This window comes from Mesoplodon bidens (assembly GCF_964165515.1).
Source record: "Mesoplodon bidens genome assembly, chromosome: 3".
Taxonomy (NCBI): Eukaryota; Metazoa; Chordata; class Mammalia; order Artiodactyla; family Ziphiidae; genus Mesoplodon; species Mesoplodon bidens.
Genome location: NC_138178.1, coordinates 56,061,588 through 56,081,666, shown reverse-complemented (window position 1 = coordinate 56,081,666; position 20,079 = coordinate 56,061,588). Strand labels below are relative to the sequence as shown.

The 20,079-nt window shown below is 42.3% G+C and overlaps 1 protein-coding gene across 2 annotated transcripts in view; it reads right to left on the bottom strand.

The window, feature by feature from the left end:
- Positions 1 to 3,286, bottom strand: part of MAP2K1 (mitogen-activated protein kinase kinase 1) — a 79,855-nt gene extending 76,569 nt beyond the window's left edge. Inside the window, exon 1 of one of the 2 annotated variants that reach the window (XM_081228517.1) lies at positions 2,787 to 3,286. In XM_081228517.1, coding sequence (XP_081084643.1) covers positions 2,787 to 2,866 — 80 coding nt within the window. In that variant the 5' untranslated portion in view covers positions 2,867 to 3,286. The remainder of the gene's footprint in view (positions 1 to 2,786) is intronic. The other variant, XM_081228518.1, reaches the window with a different exon arrangement.
- Between the last annotated feature and the right edge of the window lie 16,793 nt (positions 3,287 to 20,079).

Below are 20,079 nucleotides of genomic sequence, written 5' to 3'. Positions count from 1 at the left end.
ACTTGGCACCCTTGCAATATGCTCATATATTTTTACAAACTTGCAGAAGAAATATTTTTGCATTCTTTTTCTTCAAGGACCCCCAGAACTTGCATAGATAGACATCAGGTCCCACATAACCCAGCACTATCTGAAAGGGGTAAGTGCTATGTTAGAGACCAGTCTCAAGGTGCTAGAAAGCCACAGAGAAGCAACCTTGCCAATTTAGTACCAAGAGTTCTTTAATGTCAATGGATTTTTATCTTTCGTTTACACTGTATGATAATGTTCAAAATTGTGCCCTGGTCTAATCACAGAAATCATGAGTACATCAGCTTTGCCTGAAAAAGGTGAAAGATGTAGATGTATACAGCTTTCCCCCCATTAGTGGCAGGAAACGTAGGGGAACAGTCCCTGTTTGTCTCAGGCAGCCTACACAGAGATGCCTCCTATTGTAATACAGCAATGAGTCACGGAGGTAGGTGCACATGGCACAGAAAACTGAGCAAGGGAGAGTCGTTTATCCAGAAGCTAAGGCACCTTAACACACATATCCACCCCCATGACTGGAAACTACCTTCTAGCTTCCTTCAGCCTTCTCTACCCAGTAACAAAGGTACCAGCAGCTAACATTCATGGAAGGTTTCCTACTATTAGCTCATTTAATCTTCACAACTACTCTAAATAGGTTCTATCATTAGACCCATTTTCACAGATGAAAAAACTAAACCTAAGCCTGAGAGAGATTTGTCCCAGGTCACAAAACCACAAACTTAGCCTGACTCTAGAATCCAACCTCTTGCGGTACGCGGGCCCCTCACTGTTGTGGCCTCCCTCGTTGCAGAGCACAGGCTCCGGACGCGCAGGCTCAGCGTCCATGGCTCACGGGCCCAGCCGCTCCGCGGCATGTGGGATCTTCCCGGACCGGGGCACGAACCCGTGTTCCCTGCATCGGCAGGCAGACTCTCAACAGGCGCACTCTCAACCACTGCGCCACCAGGGAAGCCATAGAATCCAACCTCTTAACCACTGTTTAGAATCTCCCAGTCCCACCCAAGCGTATCTGCCACCAACTCCAGAAGAGTTTCTTCTTTTCCTCCCTGTATTGTTTTCTTATAACGAAACTCCTCCCCTTTGCAAGAACACAGCAGTGGTGTCACAATTAACAACAGAAGGTACTTCCACTCAGTACCCTCCTCCAAATCAAACGGGAGCACGATGATCAGGCCACAACATTAAAAATTTGTCCTGTCCTTCCCTGCCCTGGGGGGCTTTCATACTATTTTAAGGGGATAAAATTCTGTACACTAAAACTGAACCAATCTTTGCAAAGTAATCCACTAACCTGTACAAGTTAATATCATGCAAAACAGACACTACAGTATTGAAAGGAGTTCGGGGACTTCCCTGGTGGCAGTGGTTAAGAATCCGCCTGCCAATGCAGGAGACAAGGGTTCAAGCCCTGGTCTGGGAAGATCCCACATGCAGCGGAGCAAATAAGCCGGAGCGCCTAGAGCCCGTGCTCTGCAATGAAGAGTAGCCCCCGCTCACCGCAACTAGAGAAAGCCTGTGCGCAGCAACAAAGACCCAATGCAGCCAAAAATTAATTAATTAAATTTTTTTTAAAAAAGAAAGGCGTTTGTCTGAGGAATGTGGTTGAGCTCACATCACAGGTCTGTCCACCACTGGCCTTGTGATCATTACAGGGATGGACAGAGCCATCAAGCCAACAGGTCACCAGGCTATTAAAATTGAAAGAGTCAAAGGAAGGTTACAGAAATCACCAAAGGGCAGAAGATCAAGCCTAATCTATTCATTTCATCAGCTGGCTTCCTAAAGTCTCCAGTGTGCAGGTAAGAGATTAAGAACTAAATCTTTTCTGGTTATTTCTCCAGCTCGCTGGGTCTTTCTCCCTCAGGTAGTCTTGTCCCTTACCCAGGACGCAAAAGAGTTGTGGGAACTCAGAAACATCCATGAAACAGCCGCATCATTGTTTAATGAAACAAAGTACTGGTTTGTGAGCAACACTGTAAGCTGAAGAGATGGAGCACCTTGTGTGTGATTTCCAAGACCATGGTGTCATGTCTCAGATCGAAAGTCAGGGCTTATGGTCAAGTAAGGAACAGCCAGGAGAGACAATGATGAGATTTAACGAATGAATGAATAAAAAGTCAGATGAAGAAAAGAAAAACCGCTCCCTTCGAGACAAGAGTTTCCAGCAAGGCCAAGAAGTGAGAGCCCCCAAAGTCGACAAGCGAAAATCCACTGTGATGTCGGTGTACACATGCCCCCGCTGCCGCAACTAGGCACTCCCAGCCCACAGGTGTCAGGTACGAAGGTGAGGACTGCTCACAGGTCCCAACTCCACACTCTATATCGAGTTGGTCTCAAAGACGCAGATGCGATCTTAATTTTTCCAAGACATCTGCTCCCTTCTCCCGGTTACAGGCCAGAATTGCAGAGGATCTGGGGGGAAAGAGCTGGGTAGGGGGCGGGCGATGAACCGGTTTTTACTTTTTAGGGAGAAGGAAGATGACCAGAGATCAGGGATGGCTGAAAGGGTCGGGAAAGGGGTGGGGATGGGGGCATCGCGACTCGTTGGGTCCACTGACTGGTCTTGAGTTAGGCGCACTATCAGTGCTTAGTCACCGATACCTCTGCGGCCGGGAGTTCCTCGCGCCTGGCAGCCCAAGACGTACGTGACGACCCGAGCGGAGCCCCGCGCGCCGCGCACACCCGACTCGGCTCCTGTGCCAGGACCCCGGCCTCCCCAGCTCGGCCCGGTGCTCGCCTCCCCCCAGACTTACTCCGCTGAGCTGGTCCCGTTAACCGCGGAGCCGTCGGGGGCCGGGTTCAGCTGGATGGGCGTCGGCTTCTTCTTGGGCATTTTGGACCCGGGGAAGGCGCTCGCAACTCCGAGGGGAGGGCGGCCCCTCTTGCTTCCTCCCTCTGAGCTGCCCCGCGCCCGCCGCGCGGGGCCAAGTCAGGGCCGCGGGCCCGGGGGCTGCCTTCGGGGGGCGCGCTCTGCGCGGTCCCGTCAGGGCCGAGGGGCCAGTGGCGGTCTCGGGAGACCCCCGCCCCACTTGCTCGGCTCACAGGGAACCGAAGGGCTTCCCCGCCGGCGCAGCACCGCAGCCCCGGGATTCCCTCCCGCTCTCCCTCAGTCCACCGGTCCCCGGGGCTCGAGGGGCACCGCCGCGCGCGCACCACAGCGCTGCTCCAGCCACAGCCCGGGAAAGTGCGCCGCCGCCACTGCCGCGTTCCAAGCCACTCGGCGAAGTAGTCCCAGAGGGACTGGAGGGCGGGGGAGGGGTGGGGAGGGATAGGGAAGGTGGAAGCCTTGCCCCCCCCCGCCCCACCCCCGGGCAGCTACGTTTTCCTCACTCCCACTCGGCTCCGCCCCTTTTGCCTCGGCGGCAGCCAATGAGAACACGCCTCGGCGGCAGATGACGCGGAAATACGTCACGGGGCGCGGCGTGCTACCCTGGGGGTGGGGTCCGGCGCTGGCTCCACCGCGCCCTCTGCCGCACAGACGCACCCAGGTGGACCCACCGGGAAGAGAGGCGACCTGGACCCAGTTGGTCGCCACGCGGTCTCCTCCGCTGGGGTGACTGTAGCCCACGGGCCGAGTCACGTTGATGGAGATGAAGTAATAAAACGAATAAAGAAAAGGACCCCTTCTTATTTCTAGAGGCAGCGTCGAGGAATAGACAACTTGTCAAGAGACTCCTTGCGCCTGAGGAACAGGCAAATAGAAAGGTACATATAAAACGGTAATACACAGTACTAGTCTACTGACGAGGGTACAGGGAGATGGGTGTTCAGTGCTGATGAGACTTTAAATTGGGCAACCTTTTCTGAGAGCAGATTGGGAATGTATTTTTAAAGCCTTTGAAAAAAAAAGCCCTTTTGACCAATAATTCCAGTTCTATAAAACTTGAAGAAATAAGATGTGAATAAAGAGCTTAATGAGATAAAAGATGATTCAGGTGATTCAGAATACACATTCAGTCCATCTCTTCCCCTTTGCCCTTCCTAAAGTATTCAGTCCTAAAGGCATTAGGTGTGTAAAACAATGTAAGCCTCTGCACCTGGTGGTCCAGAGCAGGGTGTCAGCCACCCAGCTGTTTGCGATATATAGAGAGTAAGGTTCCCTTTTCATTTTGTAGCCCTTGGTACTGTTTGAATGTTTTGTTATTATGTATATAAAGTGTTCGATTTAAAACATTTTTTATAAATTGTTTAAAGATTAACATGAGAATGTAAAATAGTGCAGATAGTTTGGAAAACAATCTGGCAGTTCCTCAAACAGTTAAATATAGTTACCATATGACCCAGCAATTCCACTCCTATGTGCTCAAGAGAAATGAAAAACATATATCCATACAACACTTGTACACAAATGTTTATGCAAATGTATGGCAGCATTTTTCATAACAGCCAAAAAGTGAAACAACCCAAATGTCCATCAACTGATGAACGGATAAACAAAATGTGGTACATCCATACAATGGAATATAACTTGGCCATAAAAAGGAATGAAGTGCTGATCCATGCTATAGCATGCATGAACCTTGAAAACGTTATGCTAAGTGAAAGAAGCAAGTCACAAAAACCCACATATTTTATGATTTCTTTTATATAAAATGTCCACAACAGGCACATCTATAAAGACAGAAAGTAGATTAGTGATTGCTTAGAGTTTGGTGGGACAGTTGAGCAAGGAATAGTATAATAGAATGATAGCTAAAGGGTAAAGAATTCCTCTAGGAGGTGATGCAAATATCCTAAAATTGACAGTGGTGATAGTTTCACATCTCTGTGAATTTATTAAAACCATAGAATTGTACACTTTAAATGGGTGAATTGTATGGTATGTAAATTGTCTCTCAATAAAGTTGTTATTAAAACAACCACCACATCAACAAGGAAATTCAGGGGAAAAATAAAATAGCTAACAGAGTCTTGAAGAACAAAGCTGGAGGATTTACACTACCATATATCAAGATTCATCTTAGACTGAGTATTTAAGACAGTATTTAAGGCACTGGCACAAGAACAGACAAATAGACCAATGGAGTAGCATAGAGTCTGGAAACAAACCCATCTGTATTTGATCACCTGATTTATGACAAAGATGTCAATACAATGCAGTGGGGGAAAGGGTAGCCTTTTGGATAAATAGTGCTGGGTCAATTGAATATCCGTGTGGGAAAAAAAATGAGTCTTGACCACTACATCACATCATACATAACAAATCAACTCTACATGGATTCTAGAACTAAACACAACTTTTAAAAGAAAATATTGGAGAATATCTTCATGACATTAGGGTAGGCAAAGATTTCTTAAACAAGACATACATGCACACACACACAAACACAAATCATAAAGGAAAAGTATGATAAATTAGACTACATTAAAGTTAATTATTTTGACCTTCAAAAAGGGTAAAAAGATGGCAGTCCAGTGGTTAGAACTCGCTGCTTTCACTGCCGTGGCCCAGGTTCAATCTTTAGTCAGGGATCTAAGATCCTGCAAGTCACGCTGCATGGCCAAAAAAAAGGGGGGTGAGGGGTAAAAAGAAAGAAGACATTTGCAACATATATTGGAAAAAGAACACATATGTATAATGTATAAAGAACTCCTACACCTTAACTAGAAAAAGACATGGAAAGAGGCTGAATTTCTTTAGTTATCAGGAAAATGCAACTTAAAACCACAGTGTGAGTACCTAATGCCACTAAAGTATACACTTGATAATGGTCAAAATGGTAAAATTTTTATGTATATTTTACCACAATAATAATAAAAAAACACTATAATACTACACTTACTATTCTGGCTAAACTGAAAAGGATAAATAATATCAAATGTTGGTAAGATGTGGAGCAACTAGGACAGGATCCTCTTACACTGATGGTGGGAGTATAAATTTGAGCAACCACTTTGAAAAACTGTTTGGTAGTATGTACTATAAGGTTGAACATCTATTCTATGACCCAGAGATTCTGATCCTGGACATATACCTACAGAAATCAATATATATGTTCACCAAAAAAAATGTATAAGACTATTCATAGAACCACTATTCATAATAGTTATTAGGGAAACAACCCAAATGTCCATCAACAGTAAATGGATAAATTGTGGTAAATTCATGCAATGGAATACAGCATTGTGAAAATAGACTACAACTACCTGCAAAAATATGAATTAATCTCACTAACATCCTGTTGAGTAGAAGATAAGACACAAGAAATATATATATGTATATATATGCTCAAAACTGACAAATCGATTCTATGGTGGTAGAAGTTGGGATAGTCATTATCCTTGAGGAGGAAAGTAACAGGAAGATGAGTTGAAGTAGGCTTTTAGAGTACTGGTAATGTTTGCTTTCTTGATCTGGGGGGAGATCACAGGAAAGAGTGTTCCAGTTATGATTTATGTTATCTTTCAGTAAAACAATCTATGTTCTGGATCTATGTTACCCTTCAATAAAACAATTACTAGAGGAAAAAAAATTTACACAACATCACTAATCATCAAGGAAATGGAAATCAAAACCACAATGAGTTACCACCTCACACCTGTTAGAATGGCTATCATCAAAAAGACAAACCAGGGGCTTCCCTGGTGGCACAGTGGTTGAGAGTCCGCCTGCCGATGCAGGACACATGGGTTCGAGCCCTGGTCTGGGAGGATCCCACATGCCACGGAGCAGCTGGCCCTGTGAGCCACAATTGCTGAGCCTGCGTGTCTGGAGCCTGTGCTCCGCAGCAAGAGAGGCCGCGATAGTGAGAGGCCCGCACACCGCGATGAGGAGTGGCCCCTACTTGCCACAACTAGAGAAAGCCCTTGCACAGAAACGAAGACCCAACACAGCCATAAATAAATAAATTAATTAATTAAAAAGACGAGCCATAAGTGTTGGCAGAGCATGGAGAGAAGGGAACCCTTGGCTATTTTTGGTGGGAATGCAAATTGATACATCAAAAAACCATAAAATTTTGGAGGTTTCTCAAAAAAACATAAAATTAAAAATAGATCTACCAGAGCTTCCCTGGTGGTGCAGTGGTTGAGAATCCGCCTGCCAATGCAGCAGACAAGGGTTCGATCCCTGGTCCGGGAAGATCCCACATGTCACGGAGCAACTAAGCCCGTGCGCCACAACTACTGAGCCCACGTGCCTAGAGCCCGTGCTCCACAACGAGAGAAGCCACTGCAATGAGAAGCCCGTGCACTGCAACGAAGAGTAACCCCTGCTCGCCACAACTAGTGAACGCCCACACGCAGCAACGAAGACCCAACGCAGCCAAAAATTAAAAAAAAAAAAGATCTACAAGATCTATCTGCTAGAGATACCTGCACTCTTGTGTTCATTGCAGCATTATTCACAAGAGCCAAGATATGGCAACAGCCTAAGTGTTGCTCAACAGATGAATAGACAAAGAAGACCTGGTATATAGACAAAATGGAATATTATTCAGCCATGAGATAGAAGGAAATCCTGCCATTTGCAACAACGTGGATGGCCCTTATGTTAAGGGAGATGAGTCAGACAGAGAAAAACAAATACTGTATGATCTCAGTTGTATGTGAGATCTAAAAAGCCAAACTCAGGGAAATAGAGAGTAGAGTAGAGGTTACCAGGAACTGTGGTGGAGGAAATGGGGAGATATTGGTCAAAGGGTACAAATTTCCAGTTATAATTAATAAGTTCTGGGGATCTAATGTACAGTATGGTGATTGATTATAGCTAATAATATTGTATTATATATTTAACTGAACATTGCTAAGAGTAGATTTTAAATGTTCTCACACAAAACAGAAATGGTAATTAGGGGACGATATGGAAGGCTTAGCTAATGCTATGGTGATAATCATTTTGCAGTATATAGCTGTGTCAATTCAGCATATTGTACACCTTAAACTTACACAATGTTATGTGTCAATTATATCTCAATAAAGCAGGTGGAAAAAAGAAATCATGAGAAAACTTTTTTTCCCTCAAAAAATAGGTCAGACTGACTGAAATGTATTTTTATGTATCTTTTGTTTTTTAGATTGAAAGAAAATATCAGCCTTTCTCACATTAAAGCATTTAGGTCTTCTGATTTTATGTTTTTTTGATGTATTTTGTGGGTTATTTATTTATTTATTTATTTATTTAGGCTGTGCGGGGTCTTAGTTTTGGCACGCAGGATCTTTAGTTGCGGCATGGGACTTCTTAGTTGCAGCATGCGAACTCTTAGTTGGGGCATGCATGTGGGATCTAGTTCCCCGACCAGGGATCAAACCCCAGCCCCCTGCATGGGGAGCACAGAGTCTTACCCACTGGACCACCAGGGAAGTCCCTGTGGATTTTATTTCAAATTTTGTGGGTTTTTAAAAAATTATGTAACTGATATCAGCTTATTATGTGGGGAAAAAAACTAGAATAGTATAAAAAAGATAATAAGAACCATTCACGATACACTACTCAGTGATAATTTCTCTTTACATTATGGAGTTCATTCATCTTAGCCATACACAGTTAATATTATAGGATCAGTGAACTTTATGATATTATCAATTTTTGAGTTTTATTTTAGAGGCAAGCCCATATTTTCTTCTTACAAATTAAGATCTTTTATTCTCTTATTATGACAAATTCAATTGGGAATTTCAAAATAAAAAAAAGTCATTATTGTAAACAGAAGTTAATCCATATGAAGCAATTCTACCTTACATTTTTTCTTCATTTTAATACCACATTTTTCTATTCTCGAGTCATGAGAGAACTCTGACTCTTTATTAGAGGCTTTTACTGCCATTAACTCCCTTTGCCTGTAATTCATTCTGTTCAGGGTGGGGCTGATTTTTTTTAATGTTTAAATAAATAGTTAAGGAATATAATCCATTGTCTAGATTTTTAAGCTCCTGCGAGTTTGGCAGCTGTTCCTATTGAGTAACTGAGTGAAGGGTCACAGTGGGAAGGGTAACACTGCCCTTTCCTCCCCCTTCAGAGGAGTTACATCCGCTTCCCCTATTCTGGATGTCAGACGCTCCAAATGCAAGGAAACCACTGGGTTATTTTGGGAGCCACTTTTAATGGTCACTTGCCCTTCATTTAAAGGAAAAGGTGCCTCAACAAGGTGAGGGCTGATGCAATTTCAATTGCTCTCTAAGGATGTGGCTTCAACCAGACAGGATGTCAGATCTGGCACCTTTTTTTGGAGGGGAGTGGGTGTAGGGACCTCGCCCTGGCTTGGCATCCGAGAGAGGAGATGTGGTACTTTGCTTTTCACCCTTGGGGAACACAGTGAAAGAAGATACACTTGGGACATACTAGCTTCCTAGATGGCAGCTGTGGAGAAGGAAGTCTTGACTTCCTTTGGAATCACAGTCTAGGATCCCGGACATTCTTAATCTCTAATCTGGTTTGAGATGAAACAAATCTTTCCCAGGACATTTATTTGAATGCTTATCATCACTGGACTTTTTTTTTTTTTCCATGCTTTCTTCTACTCAATGGAAAACCCCTGAGTCATCCTTTTCCTGCCAAGTGCTATGCAAAGATTACAAACAGGAAACTTAAAATGAAAGTGACCATTTAATCTACAGAGATTTGGGAGCTGTGATAAGAGCATATATGGCCTACATGAGTAGAGCCATCATAACATCTGATTGTCAATCTTTTTATAATTCACACTCTTGCTCAGAGGTCAGGTCACCTTATAGAGAGTTTAGAATTTGCCTTAAAAAGTGTCATTTCCAGCAATGAACTGTGCATGACATGTAATCTGGGTTTATGTATATTTTAAGATATTTTAAATTATATTGATTGATACATCAACGTGTTTTGGAGTTTTATATACTCCCAGGGAGCAAGGAGTCTCTTCTCCACGATGTGCCAGATTGTTTTAACTGTACAGTCTCATAAAATATAAAGTATTGTTACTGTCATTATAATGATAGAACTGCTGTGTCATTAGAATTACTACTGAGCCATACAGCTATTTATTCTTGCTTCTGCATGTGCTTTCTCTGAATAGATAGACCTTTATAACTAGATCCTAGTCTATATCTGATATGGGGCTTCTGTGTAAAGAGAATGGGAGACTGAGTTCATTTTAGAATTTTAGAGCTAGACCATAGGGGTCAGGGTATCCAATCACTCCATCTTATAAATAGCAAAACTGGGCCTCAGTGTGTTTAGTGGTGTCCTTTATGGTTACATAGCTAGTTAGGGGTAGAACAGGGACACATCTTCTTCTTTTTTTTTTTTTTTTTGCGGTACACGGGCCTCTCACTGTTGTGGCCTCTCCCGTTGCAGAGCACAGGCTCCGGATGCACAGGCTCAGGGGCCATGGCTCACGGGCCCAGCCGCTCCGCAGCATGTGGGATCTTCCCGGACCGGGGCACAAACCCATGTCTCCCGCATCGGCAGGCGGACTCCCAACCATTGCGCCACCAGGGAAGCCCAGGGACACATCTTCTAATTGCCAGGCTAATGATCTTCTAAAATGTCTTGGTACCTTGCCAAATAATAGATAGGTAAAATTAGTTTTATTTGATAGTCGTCAGGTAAGTTTGTTTGGCTATGACATTTTCAAGTATCTCCAGTTATAATGACACTAAAGATCTTGGTCATGCCATAAATAACAATAATATAATTATTTTTCCTTTATCTACCACCCCTTTCTCTAATTTTGATACATACCTTCAATTTCAGGTGATATCAAACCATATTTGGCATAAGTTCAATAGATTTGAATAGATCATAATCCACACTTCTTTTAAATTCTATGAATCTTGGGCCAAACTTAGAAACTGACAAATCTAGATGCCATTCAAACTTAGTTTATAAACAGTTAAAAAAAAATTTCATATAATGTCCATAATGCATACAGTTCAAATTTACTTTAGGGAAATAATCAGAGATGTGCACAACAGATTCATATACAACAGAGATGTATATTTCAGCATTACTCATAATAAGCTGTAGACACAAATTAATTTTTCTTTTATACTCAACTTGTTTGCTCTCTTTTATTGAATTCAGAGCTTTTTGTTTTTTGTTTTTTTCCCCCTTGGAAGAAAATACAAGAATTTGTTAACAGTAATTACCTTGAGAAAGAAAGACTTACTGAGTGGGAAGAAAAGCTTTCACTTTTCATTTTGTACCTTTTGGTATTTTGTTAGATTTTTCTGTCCATATAAATGAACTGATATTTCCTAGGCAGGAAGATTATGGGCAATTTTTGCTTCCCTTTTTTTTTTTTTTTTGCGGTACGCGGGCCTCTCTTTGTTGTGGCCTCTCCCGTTGCGGAGCACAGACTCTGGACGCGCAGGCTCAGCGGCCATGGCTCACGGGCCCAGCCGCTCCGCGGCATGTGGGATCCTCCCGGACCGGGGCACGAACCCGCGTCCCCTGCATCGGCAGGCGGACTCTCAACCACTGCGCCACCAGGGAAGCCCTGCTTCCCTTTTTTGAATTTCTCTCTGTGTTAAAAAAGTAATAAATTATATTATCTTAAGATATTAATGTCCAAAAATAGAGGATTTTATGATACATGTACATGATGAAATTTAATGCATCAGTTTAAAAATCTCTCTTTAAAAGAGTAATGTAATGGCGTAGGAAAATGTTCCAAAAATAATGACAAAAGCACTTATAAAAATTATATACATATGAGCACCATTTTATTACTAAAATACAGTGTAAATGTATATGATGGAGAGAGAGAGGGAGAGATTGAGAGAGAGAAGACAAAGGAAGTATCTCAAGATGTTAACAGTGTTTATTTTTAGGAGGTAAAAGTATGGGTGAGACTATTTTCTTTTTTATTTTGTGCTTTTCAGTATTTTCCAGATTTTGTTGGTGAGCATTTATTAGTTGATAGTGCCTCAGACTCAGTCCCTTTTTTTGTCTACATTCTCTGCTTACATGACCTCCACCATCTATATGTTGATGAGCTCCCAATTTTATTATTGCTGGTCTAGACCTCTCCTCCTGAGTTTCAGACACACAGCCAACTGCCTCCTTGGAATTTCTACTTGGATGTCTCAGTGGGCATCACAAACTCAAAATATCTCAACTGGAGCACTTGATTCCACTCCCTCACCCCACTCTAATCATCTTGATTTCTCTCTTCCCAGCACCACCCACATCCAAACTGTCAGAAAACTCTGAAGAGTCCTGCTCTGGCCCTGGGCTTCAGAGCCTCCACTCTGGCCCTGTTTTTTGTTTTTTGTTTTAAAATATTTATTTATTTATTTATTTGGTTGTGCTGGGTCTTAGTTGCGGCAGGCAGGATCCTTAGTTGTGGCACGCATGTGGGATCTAGTTCCCTCACCAGGGATCAAACAGGGGCCCCCTGCATTGGGAGCAGAGTCTTATCCACTGTGCCACCAGGGAATTCCCCCCACTCTGGCCCTTGTCTGTCCACACCCCTCACCACACCATGAGGAGTCCTCAGGGCCAAAGGGTCATGCCTGCACAGAGCCTGTGCCCCAGCTTCTAGACCATTCTCTGGTCACCCAAGACTCCATAATTCCCTGTCTAAACAGTGCAGGGCCTGCAGGGCTTCTTTCCCTGGTCCATCCTCCTGAGAACAAAGTGGCACACTACGCCCAAGCGTGGACTCCCCTAGGCCCAAGTGTGGCTAAGGAACTATTTGAAAGAGGTGTGGACAGAGCTTGGCTCATGGGTTGGAAGTCCACGCACCTGTGGGTGAAAACCCTTGCAGTGTGGGGTGGACTTGAAGGGGAGATGAGAGCAGGGAGCAGAGGAGGAAGGCTGGGGGGCCAGCTCTCCCCGAGGTGCATTATGGCATTCCAGGGAATCTGAGAAATCTCAATTCCATCTTAGACTTCCATGTTGTTGTGAAAGTATATTTTTCAAGATAGGAGGATAGAACATATTTTATTTAATGAACTGCAGCTTAGTTTATCACTTTTGCATAGGTAAGCATTTGGTATTTGGCCTCCATTTGACCTTTTGCCCTGGGTCCCACAAACATCAGGAGTGGGGCTGCCTTTAAGTTCTATCTTCCAAACATAATCCTAACTGGGCCTCTGCTTTCCCTCTGGCTGCCTAATAGTCCATTCTCCATAGAGCAGCTAAAGGATCTTCAAGAACAAACAAACATTAATCTCCCACTTAAGGCTCAGCAGTGGCTCCATCTCTAAAACCTACATCAGAACTTACCAGCTCTGGAACTTCCGTGGTGGCCCAGTGGTTAAGACTCTGTGCTCCAAATACAGAGGGCCTGGGTTCGATCCCTGGTCAGGGAACTAGATCCCACATGCATGCCGCAACTAAGAGTTTGCATGCCACAACTAAGGAGCCCATGTGCCACAACTAAGGAGCCCGCCTGCCACAACTAAGACCCGGTGCAACCAATTAAATAAATAAATAAATATTTTTTAAAAAGAACTTTCCAGCTCTGCCTGCACCAGACCTCACCTCATCCTACTTTCCCCCTTAGTCACCAAACTCTGGCCACCGTGACCTTCTTTCCTCCTTCTGAACACACCTGCTTGTTCCTGTTTACTCAGTGTAGAGCAGTCTTCACCCTTTGCTTGGCTGCCTACTTCTTTCTGTAGACTGTGCCCAGGTGTCACTTCCTCATCCTCAGTACATTGTCCCTCTAGTCACTCTTCGTCACAATACCACTTTGTTTTCTCCCTTCGTTATATTCTTTGTTTATTTACTTGTTTATTTTTTGGTTCCCTGTTGGTTCACCTCATCTGTCACGCTTGCCATTTCATCACTAGCTCTGAGAACCATACCTGGCATATAGACAATCAGTAAATATTTGTTGAATAGATAAACCTTCTCTTTCTGGCCAGACCCTGTAAACAATGTCCCAGGGCATATAAATTAAGCAGCATGATCCAGTGTGATCTCTGTTTTTAGAAGATATTGGTAACCAGAAAAGTTTGGTTTACACTATAAACCAGTGGCAAATTAGTTGTGGCACGGGCTCCTTAGTTGTGGCATGTGGGCTTCTTAGTTGTGGCATGCAAACTCTTAGTTGCAGCATGCATGTGGGATCTAGTGTCTCACCTGCCCAGGCTCTTTCCATAGCAATATGTTACCTGCCTGAGAGCTCCCTGAACCCAAAGAATCCTTCCTCCTCATGTGTTTTTCTATACTCTGTAAAACTATCTGTTGAATCATCCTGTTTTAGAAAAGGAAAAATCCTTGGCGAGTTTCTAAAAAAACTCCATCTGTAATGTACTGTAGTGCCTTCTTATAAAAAAGAAATATTTCTTGACTTTTACTCAAAACTTTTTGTCCTAACTTTTCTGCCCTCATAGGCAATAAAAAATATATAATTTTTCACATGAAATTATTTTGTTTTACTTCAAGACATTTAGCCATTTGCAATGTAAATGTAAAAAAAACATTCTCACTTTGAAGGATTAAGATTATGGGAGAGAACAATTATAAAATAAAATAATCAGTGAATTCACATGACCCTTTTTTTAATATATATATATTTATTTATTTTTGGCTGTGTTGCATCTTGTTGCTGTGCACAGGCTTTCTCTAGTTGCAGTGAGCAGGGGCTACTCTTCGTCGCAGTGCGCGGGCTTCTCATTGTGGTGGCTTCTCTTGTTGTGCAGCATGGGTGCTAGGCATGCAGGCTTCAGTAGTTGTGGCATGTGGGCTCAGTAGTTGTGGCTCACGGGCTCTAGAGCACAGGCTCAGTAGTTGTGGTGCACGGGCTTAGTTGCTCCATGGCATGTGGGATCTTCCTGGACCAGGGCTCGAACCCAGGCCCCCTGCATTGGGAACGTGGAGTCTTACCCACTGGACCACCAGGGAAGTCCCTTGTTTGGTTTTGTTTTGGTTTTATTTATTTATTTAGTACAAAAAATAATAAGAAGAAAAAAAGTGATTACTCATTCAATTTCTTTAAGGTAACAGCTCCCAAATTCAGTGCTATATACCCTTGAGAACTGGGAACTCAATAAATACATTCAAATTAGTTTAAATTCTACTGAGGGAATTTTCTTCTGTATTTAAAAAACATCTCTTATACTTTGAACCTTTTTTTACAGATCTATTGAGACATAATCATATGATAGATGGCATACGTGGAAAGGACATTTGAACAGTTTTGACATATGTGGAGAAACCATCACCACAATCAAGATAATAAAACACATCCACTACCTCCCAACAGTTTCCTTGTGCCCCTTTAGAATCCCTCCCTCATCTGCCCATTGCCTTACTATAGTTTGCATTTTCTAGAATTTTATTTATTTGTTTTATTGAAGTATAGTTGATTTACTATGTGTTTAATTTCTGCTGTACAGCAAAGTGACTCAGTTATACATATATTTTTTTTCATTATGGTTTATCACAGGACCTTGTTGTTTATCCATCCTATACATAACTAGAATTTTATATAAATGGAATTTTATGGTATGTACTCTTTAACATGCTTTTTTTGGGGGGTCTGGCTTCTTTGAGCATACTTACTGAGGTTCACCCATGTTGTGTGTGTCAATAGTCCATTGATTGCTGAGTAGCAAGCCATTCTATGGCTATATCACAATTTGTTTATTCACCTTTTGATGGATATTTGTATTGCTTTTAGTTTTTTGGCTATTACAAATAAAGTTGCTATGAACATCTGTGTACAAGTCTTTATATGGATATGTTTTCATTTCTCTCAAGATACCCAAGAGTAAAATGGCTGGGTCATACAGTAGTTGTATGTAGGTTTATGTAACTGTATGTAACATACAGTAGGTGTATGTAACTTTTAAAGAAACTTCCAAACTATTTTCCAAAGTGTTTAAACTATTTTACATTCCCATCAGTAGTATAGGAGAGTTCCGGGTGTTCTACATCTTTGCCAGTATCTGGTATGGTCAGTCTTTTCAAATGTAAGTCATTCTATTGGATGCATACTGGTACCTCACTGTGGTTTTAATTTATATTTACCTACTGACTAATGATATGGAGCATCTTTTTATATGCTTATCTAATATTCGTATATCTTCTTTGGTGACGTGAATGTTTAAATCTTTTGCCCATTCCCCACCCCACCCCACCCTGGTCCCCACACCAGGGATCGAAACCCGTGCCCCCTGCAGTGGAAGGGCGGAGCCTTAACCACGGGACCACCAGGGAAGTCCCTCTTTTGCCCATTTTGAACTGGATTGATTGTCTTATTCTTCAGTTGTTTTTTTTTTTTTAAGAGTTCTTTATACACTCTAGATACAAGTCCTTAGTCAAATTTATGATTTGCAACTATTTTCTCCTGCCTGTGGTTTGTTTTTTCATTTTCTTTGAAGAACAAAAGTTTTTAATTTTGATGAAGTCCAGTTTATTGATCTTTTGCAGTTCATAGTTTATTGTATTCTATCTAGGAAATTTTGTCATTCAAATGCCATCAGGGGAATTTTCTTTCATATTTTGAATAACATCTCTTAAACTTTGAATCTTCAAAATATGCTCCTTGGTCATGAAAACACTTGAGGAGCGGCTCCCCAGCTCCCTCATCTGGTGAGAGTGCGCTTTAAAGCATTTGAAACTACAACATTTTAAAATTATGAAAGAGTCAAAAGTAATCTAAAGCATTTTTCCTTTTTTCAAATATTTTTTCAGAAGTGCAAAATACCTTACTATTGGGAACACAGAAGAAATAATTTAAAAACATGAGACCTGAAAGTCAAATAGTACTGGTCTCAATCTCTCAGGTGACTTGCTTCTAGTCCACCACACCTTGAGTATATTTTGTTATCACCCTTTGTTTCCATGAAATTCTATTTGAATGGAGGTTAAGAGCATTTTACTACCTTAATGGATGGCATTAAAGTCCTCTTAGGGAGAGAAGTGTTCTTGCTGGGAAGAATACTGTATTTTAATAAGTGCTTGAGGTTGGTGAGCACCCACCTACACTGCCTCCTACCCCTAACCTGAGGGTGTTAATTGGCTCCAAGCTTAAGAAGATGGAAAAATGGTCTCCATAACAGAGGAGATGGGAAGGAGAGAGAAAAGTAGGGAAAATGGCATGGAGATGAAGGCTTTGCCAGATATGATATAACCCTTTCTCTAGGAGCCCCGCAAAGTAGGGTATCTACGGAATGAGTGACTTTTATTGTGGTAACTGGAGAAAGGGCCTAATCTGAAACAGTTCAGAACAGAAATAACATATGAGGTTCAGGAGCTCAGAGGCCCAGATGACCCTGAGAACCTAGGTCTCACTGGGTATTTATAAAACTCTTGGGAAGGCCCTCAACTTTCACAGAAAGTGGAAGTGATGGGGATTTGAGTTCATTGTACTTAACCTTTGAGGAGTAAGGAGACCCCAACTGATAGTCTGGACCTTTGCATGGTACAATATCACAAATTTAAACATGCTACCCTTTGACCATAATGCGCTTACTTTCTCAAGTGCTCTCCTGGAAACAAGCTTTAGGCCCCATCCAGAGCTCAGCTTCATTTAAATCTTCACTCAGTCTCCTCCTGTCATTACTCTATCCAGTTCAGATTCCAAGGTCCATCACTTCCTGAAAATACTTCAAGTCCCTTGTTCCTTTTTCCTTCCATTGCACTTACCTGGAAAAACTTCAGCCATGGAGTGACTCAGTCATCTTCTCTGATTCTTAACTTCCTATCAAAAACCTAATAACACACTTATATCTAAACGCCTCATCCTTCATATTTGTATGGAGAGAAGTGCTGCCATCAAAGGCTATCCCTTCCACCTGTCCTCTCAAGGTCTTTGTTCCTATACACACACACACACACACACACACACACACATATATAAATACATATGTAACAATACATATCTAAGAATGCATACATAAAATACATGTATAAGAATACTAAATAGCACCACTGTTCTGTTCAGAGTTGCAGAAAACCTCAAACCATTTCCAATGTTTATCAAAGAAGAGAATAGTTAAATAAATTGTGGTACATTCAGTAAAGAATTGTACAGAGCAGTGAAAATTTTCTAAACTACAGCTGTGTGAAACAACATGGAAGAATCACAGAACAAAATATGAAGTGAGGAAGTAAGCCCAAGCTGATTGCCTACAGTTTGATACCATCTTTATGAAGCTCAAAAACAAGCAATATTAAACAACATATTGCTTATATTGTTTAGGCCTATACCTATATACAAAAACTATTTTTTAAAATTAATTTATTTTTTAATTTATTTTTGGCTGTGTTGGGTCTTCGTTGCTGTGCACGGGCTTTCTCTAGTTGTGGCAAGCGGGGGCTACTCTTAGTTGCAGTGCGTGGGCTTCTCATTGCAGTGGCTTCTCTTTTTTTTTTTTTTTTTTTTTTTTTTTTTGCAGTATGCGGGCCTCTCACTGTTGTGGCCTCTCCCGTTGCGGAGCACAGGCTCCGGACGCTCAGGCTCAGCGGCCATGGCTCACGGGCCCAGCCGCTCCGCGGCATGTGGGATCTTCCCAGACCGGGGCACGAACCCGTGTCCCCTGCATTGGCAGGCGGACTCTCAACCACTGCGCCACCAGGGAAGCCCATAGTGGCTTCTCTTGTTGCAGAGCACGGGCTCTAGGCACACGGGCTTCAGTAGTTGTGGCACATGGGTTCAGTAGTTGTGGCTCGCGGACTCTAGAGCGCAGGCTCAGTAGTTGTGACGCACGGGCTTAGTTGCTCTGCGGCATGTGGGATCTTCCCGGACCAGGGATCGAACCGGTGTCCCCTGCATTGGCAGGCGGATTCTTAACCACTGCGCCACCAGGGAAGCCCCAAAAACTATTTTTAAAAGGAATGATAAATAGAAAATTCAGGACAATGGTGATCTTGGTAGGAAGGGGAATCAGAGAAGGGATAAACATATAATTAGATGTAAGATGTTGGCTAGTTCTTAGGTTGGATGGTATGTTTATAAGTATGTATATTCTACTGTGCTTTATAACATACATAAATATTATATATATTATACTGTAAGTATCAAATATTATATAAAAACAATATTTAAAACCTTTTAGGAGCTAGGAAAAAAAACTATGATGAGATCCTTCCATTCAAAATAGCTATCTTAACTTTATTTTTCAATTTCCCCAACATTTTTTATGCTTCTATTATTTCTCTTATTTTAGGGCACCTTCCCATCCAAATCCTACCTAATTCCAAGATTCTGGTCAAGTTCCAGATCTTCCCAGAAGTCTTCCCTGACTTCTCCAGCTCTTGTTCATCTTTCTTTCCTCAAGCACTTTAACAACTTTTGGGTTCCAAGCAAATCAGCATGTAACTGTATATTGTCTTCTATCATTTATAGTTGGTCAGTGTGTGTTAGGGCTCTTCATTGCAAATAACAGAATCTGGTCTCATTAGTAGTTTAAACAGAAAAGAAATTTATTAAAGGATACAGATGGCTCCTAGAATCTCTGAGTGGGCAGGAAATGAGCCTTGGCAGCTATACCAGGCTGATGCCCAAATGTGCTATTCTGTTGCTCTAGTGGAGACTCTCCTGGGCAAAAGTGCACTTGTACTCTCACCACTGACACTGGACACTGAACATGACCCCTAGCACGTCTAGCTCTGCTGCCCTTGGAAGCTGGTTGTTTTTTTTTGCCAGAATGGATTGCAAGCAGTGCCTCCATCTTCACTTCACCCTCTTCTGACCTGCAGTCTCATTTTGTTGTGGAACTGGGGTACCCAGGATATATCTAGCTGTGTGCAACCCTGAGAAGATGAGTTTGGGTTTTTTGCTTCTATGTTAGGGAGGAACTCATAAAGTAGGAGCTTCCAAACATAGAAAGGCTGTTTCAAAGGTTATCTTATCTTACCAATATGGCTTATTACCTAAAACACATAACACTCAATAAATACCTGTTGATTTATTACTCTTCAGTATCCTCCATTAAAACAGTACCTTTGGGATCATCTAATCCAGGGGTCTTCAACCCCTGGGCCATGGATGGGTACCGGTCCATGGTCTGTTAGGAATCAGGCACACAGCAGGTGAGCGGCAAGCAAGCAAAGCTTCATTTGTATTTATAGCTGCTCCGCATCACTCACATTAACGCCTGAGCTCCGCCTCCTGTCAGCATTATGGTGAGATGCATAATTATTTCATTATATATTACGATGTAATAATAATA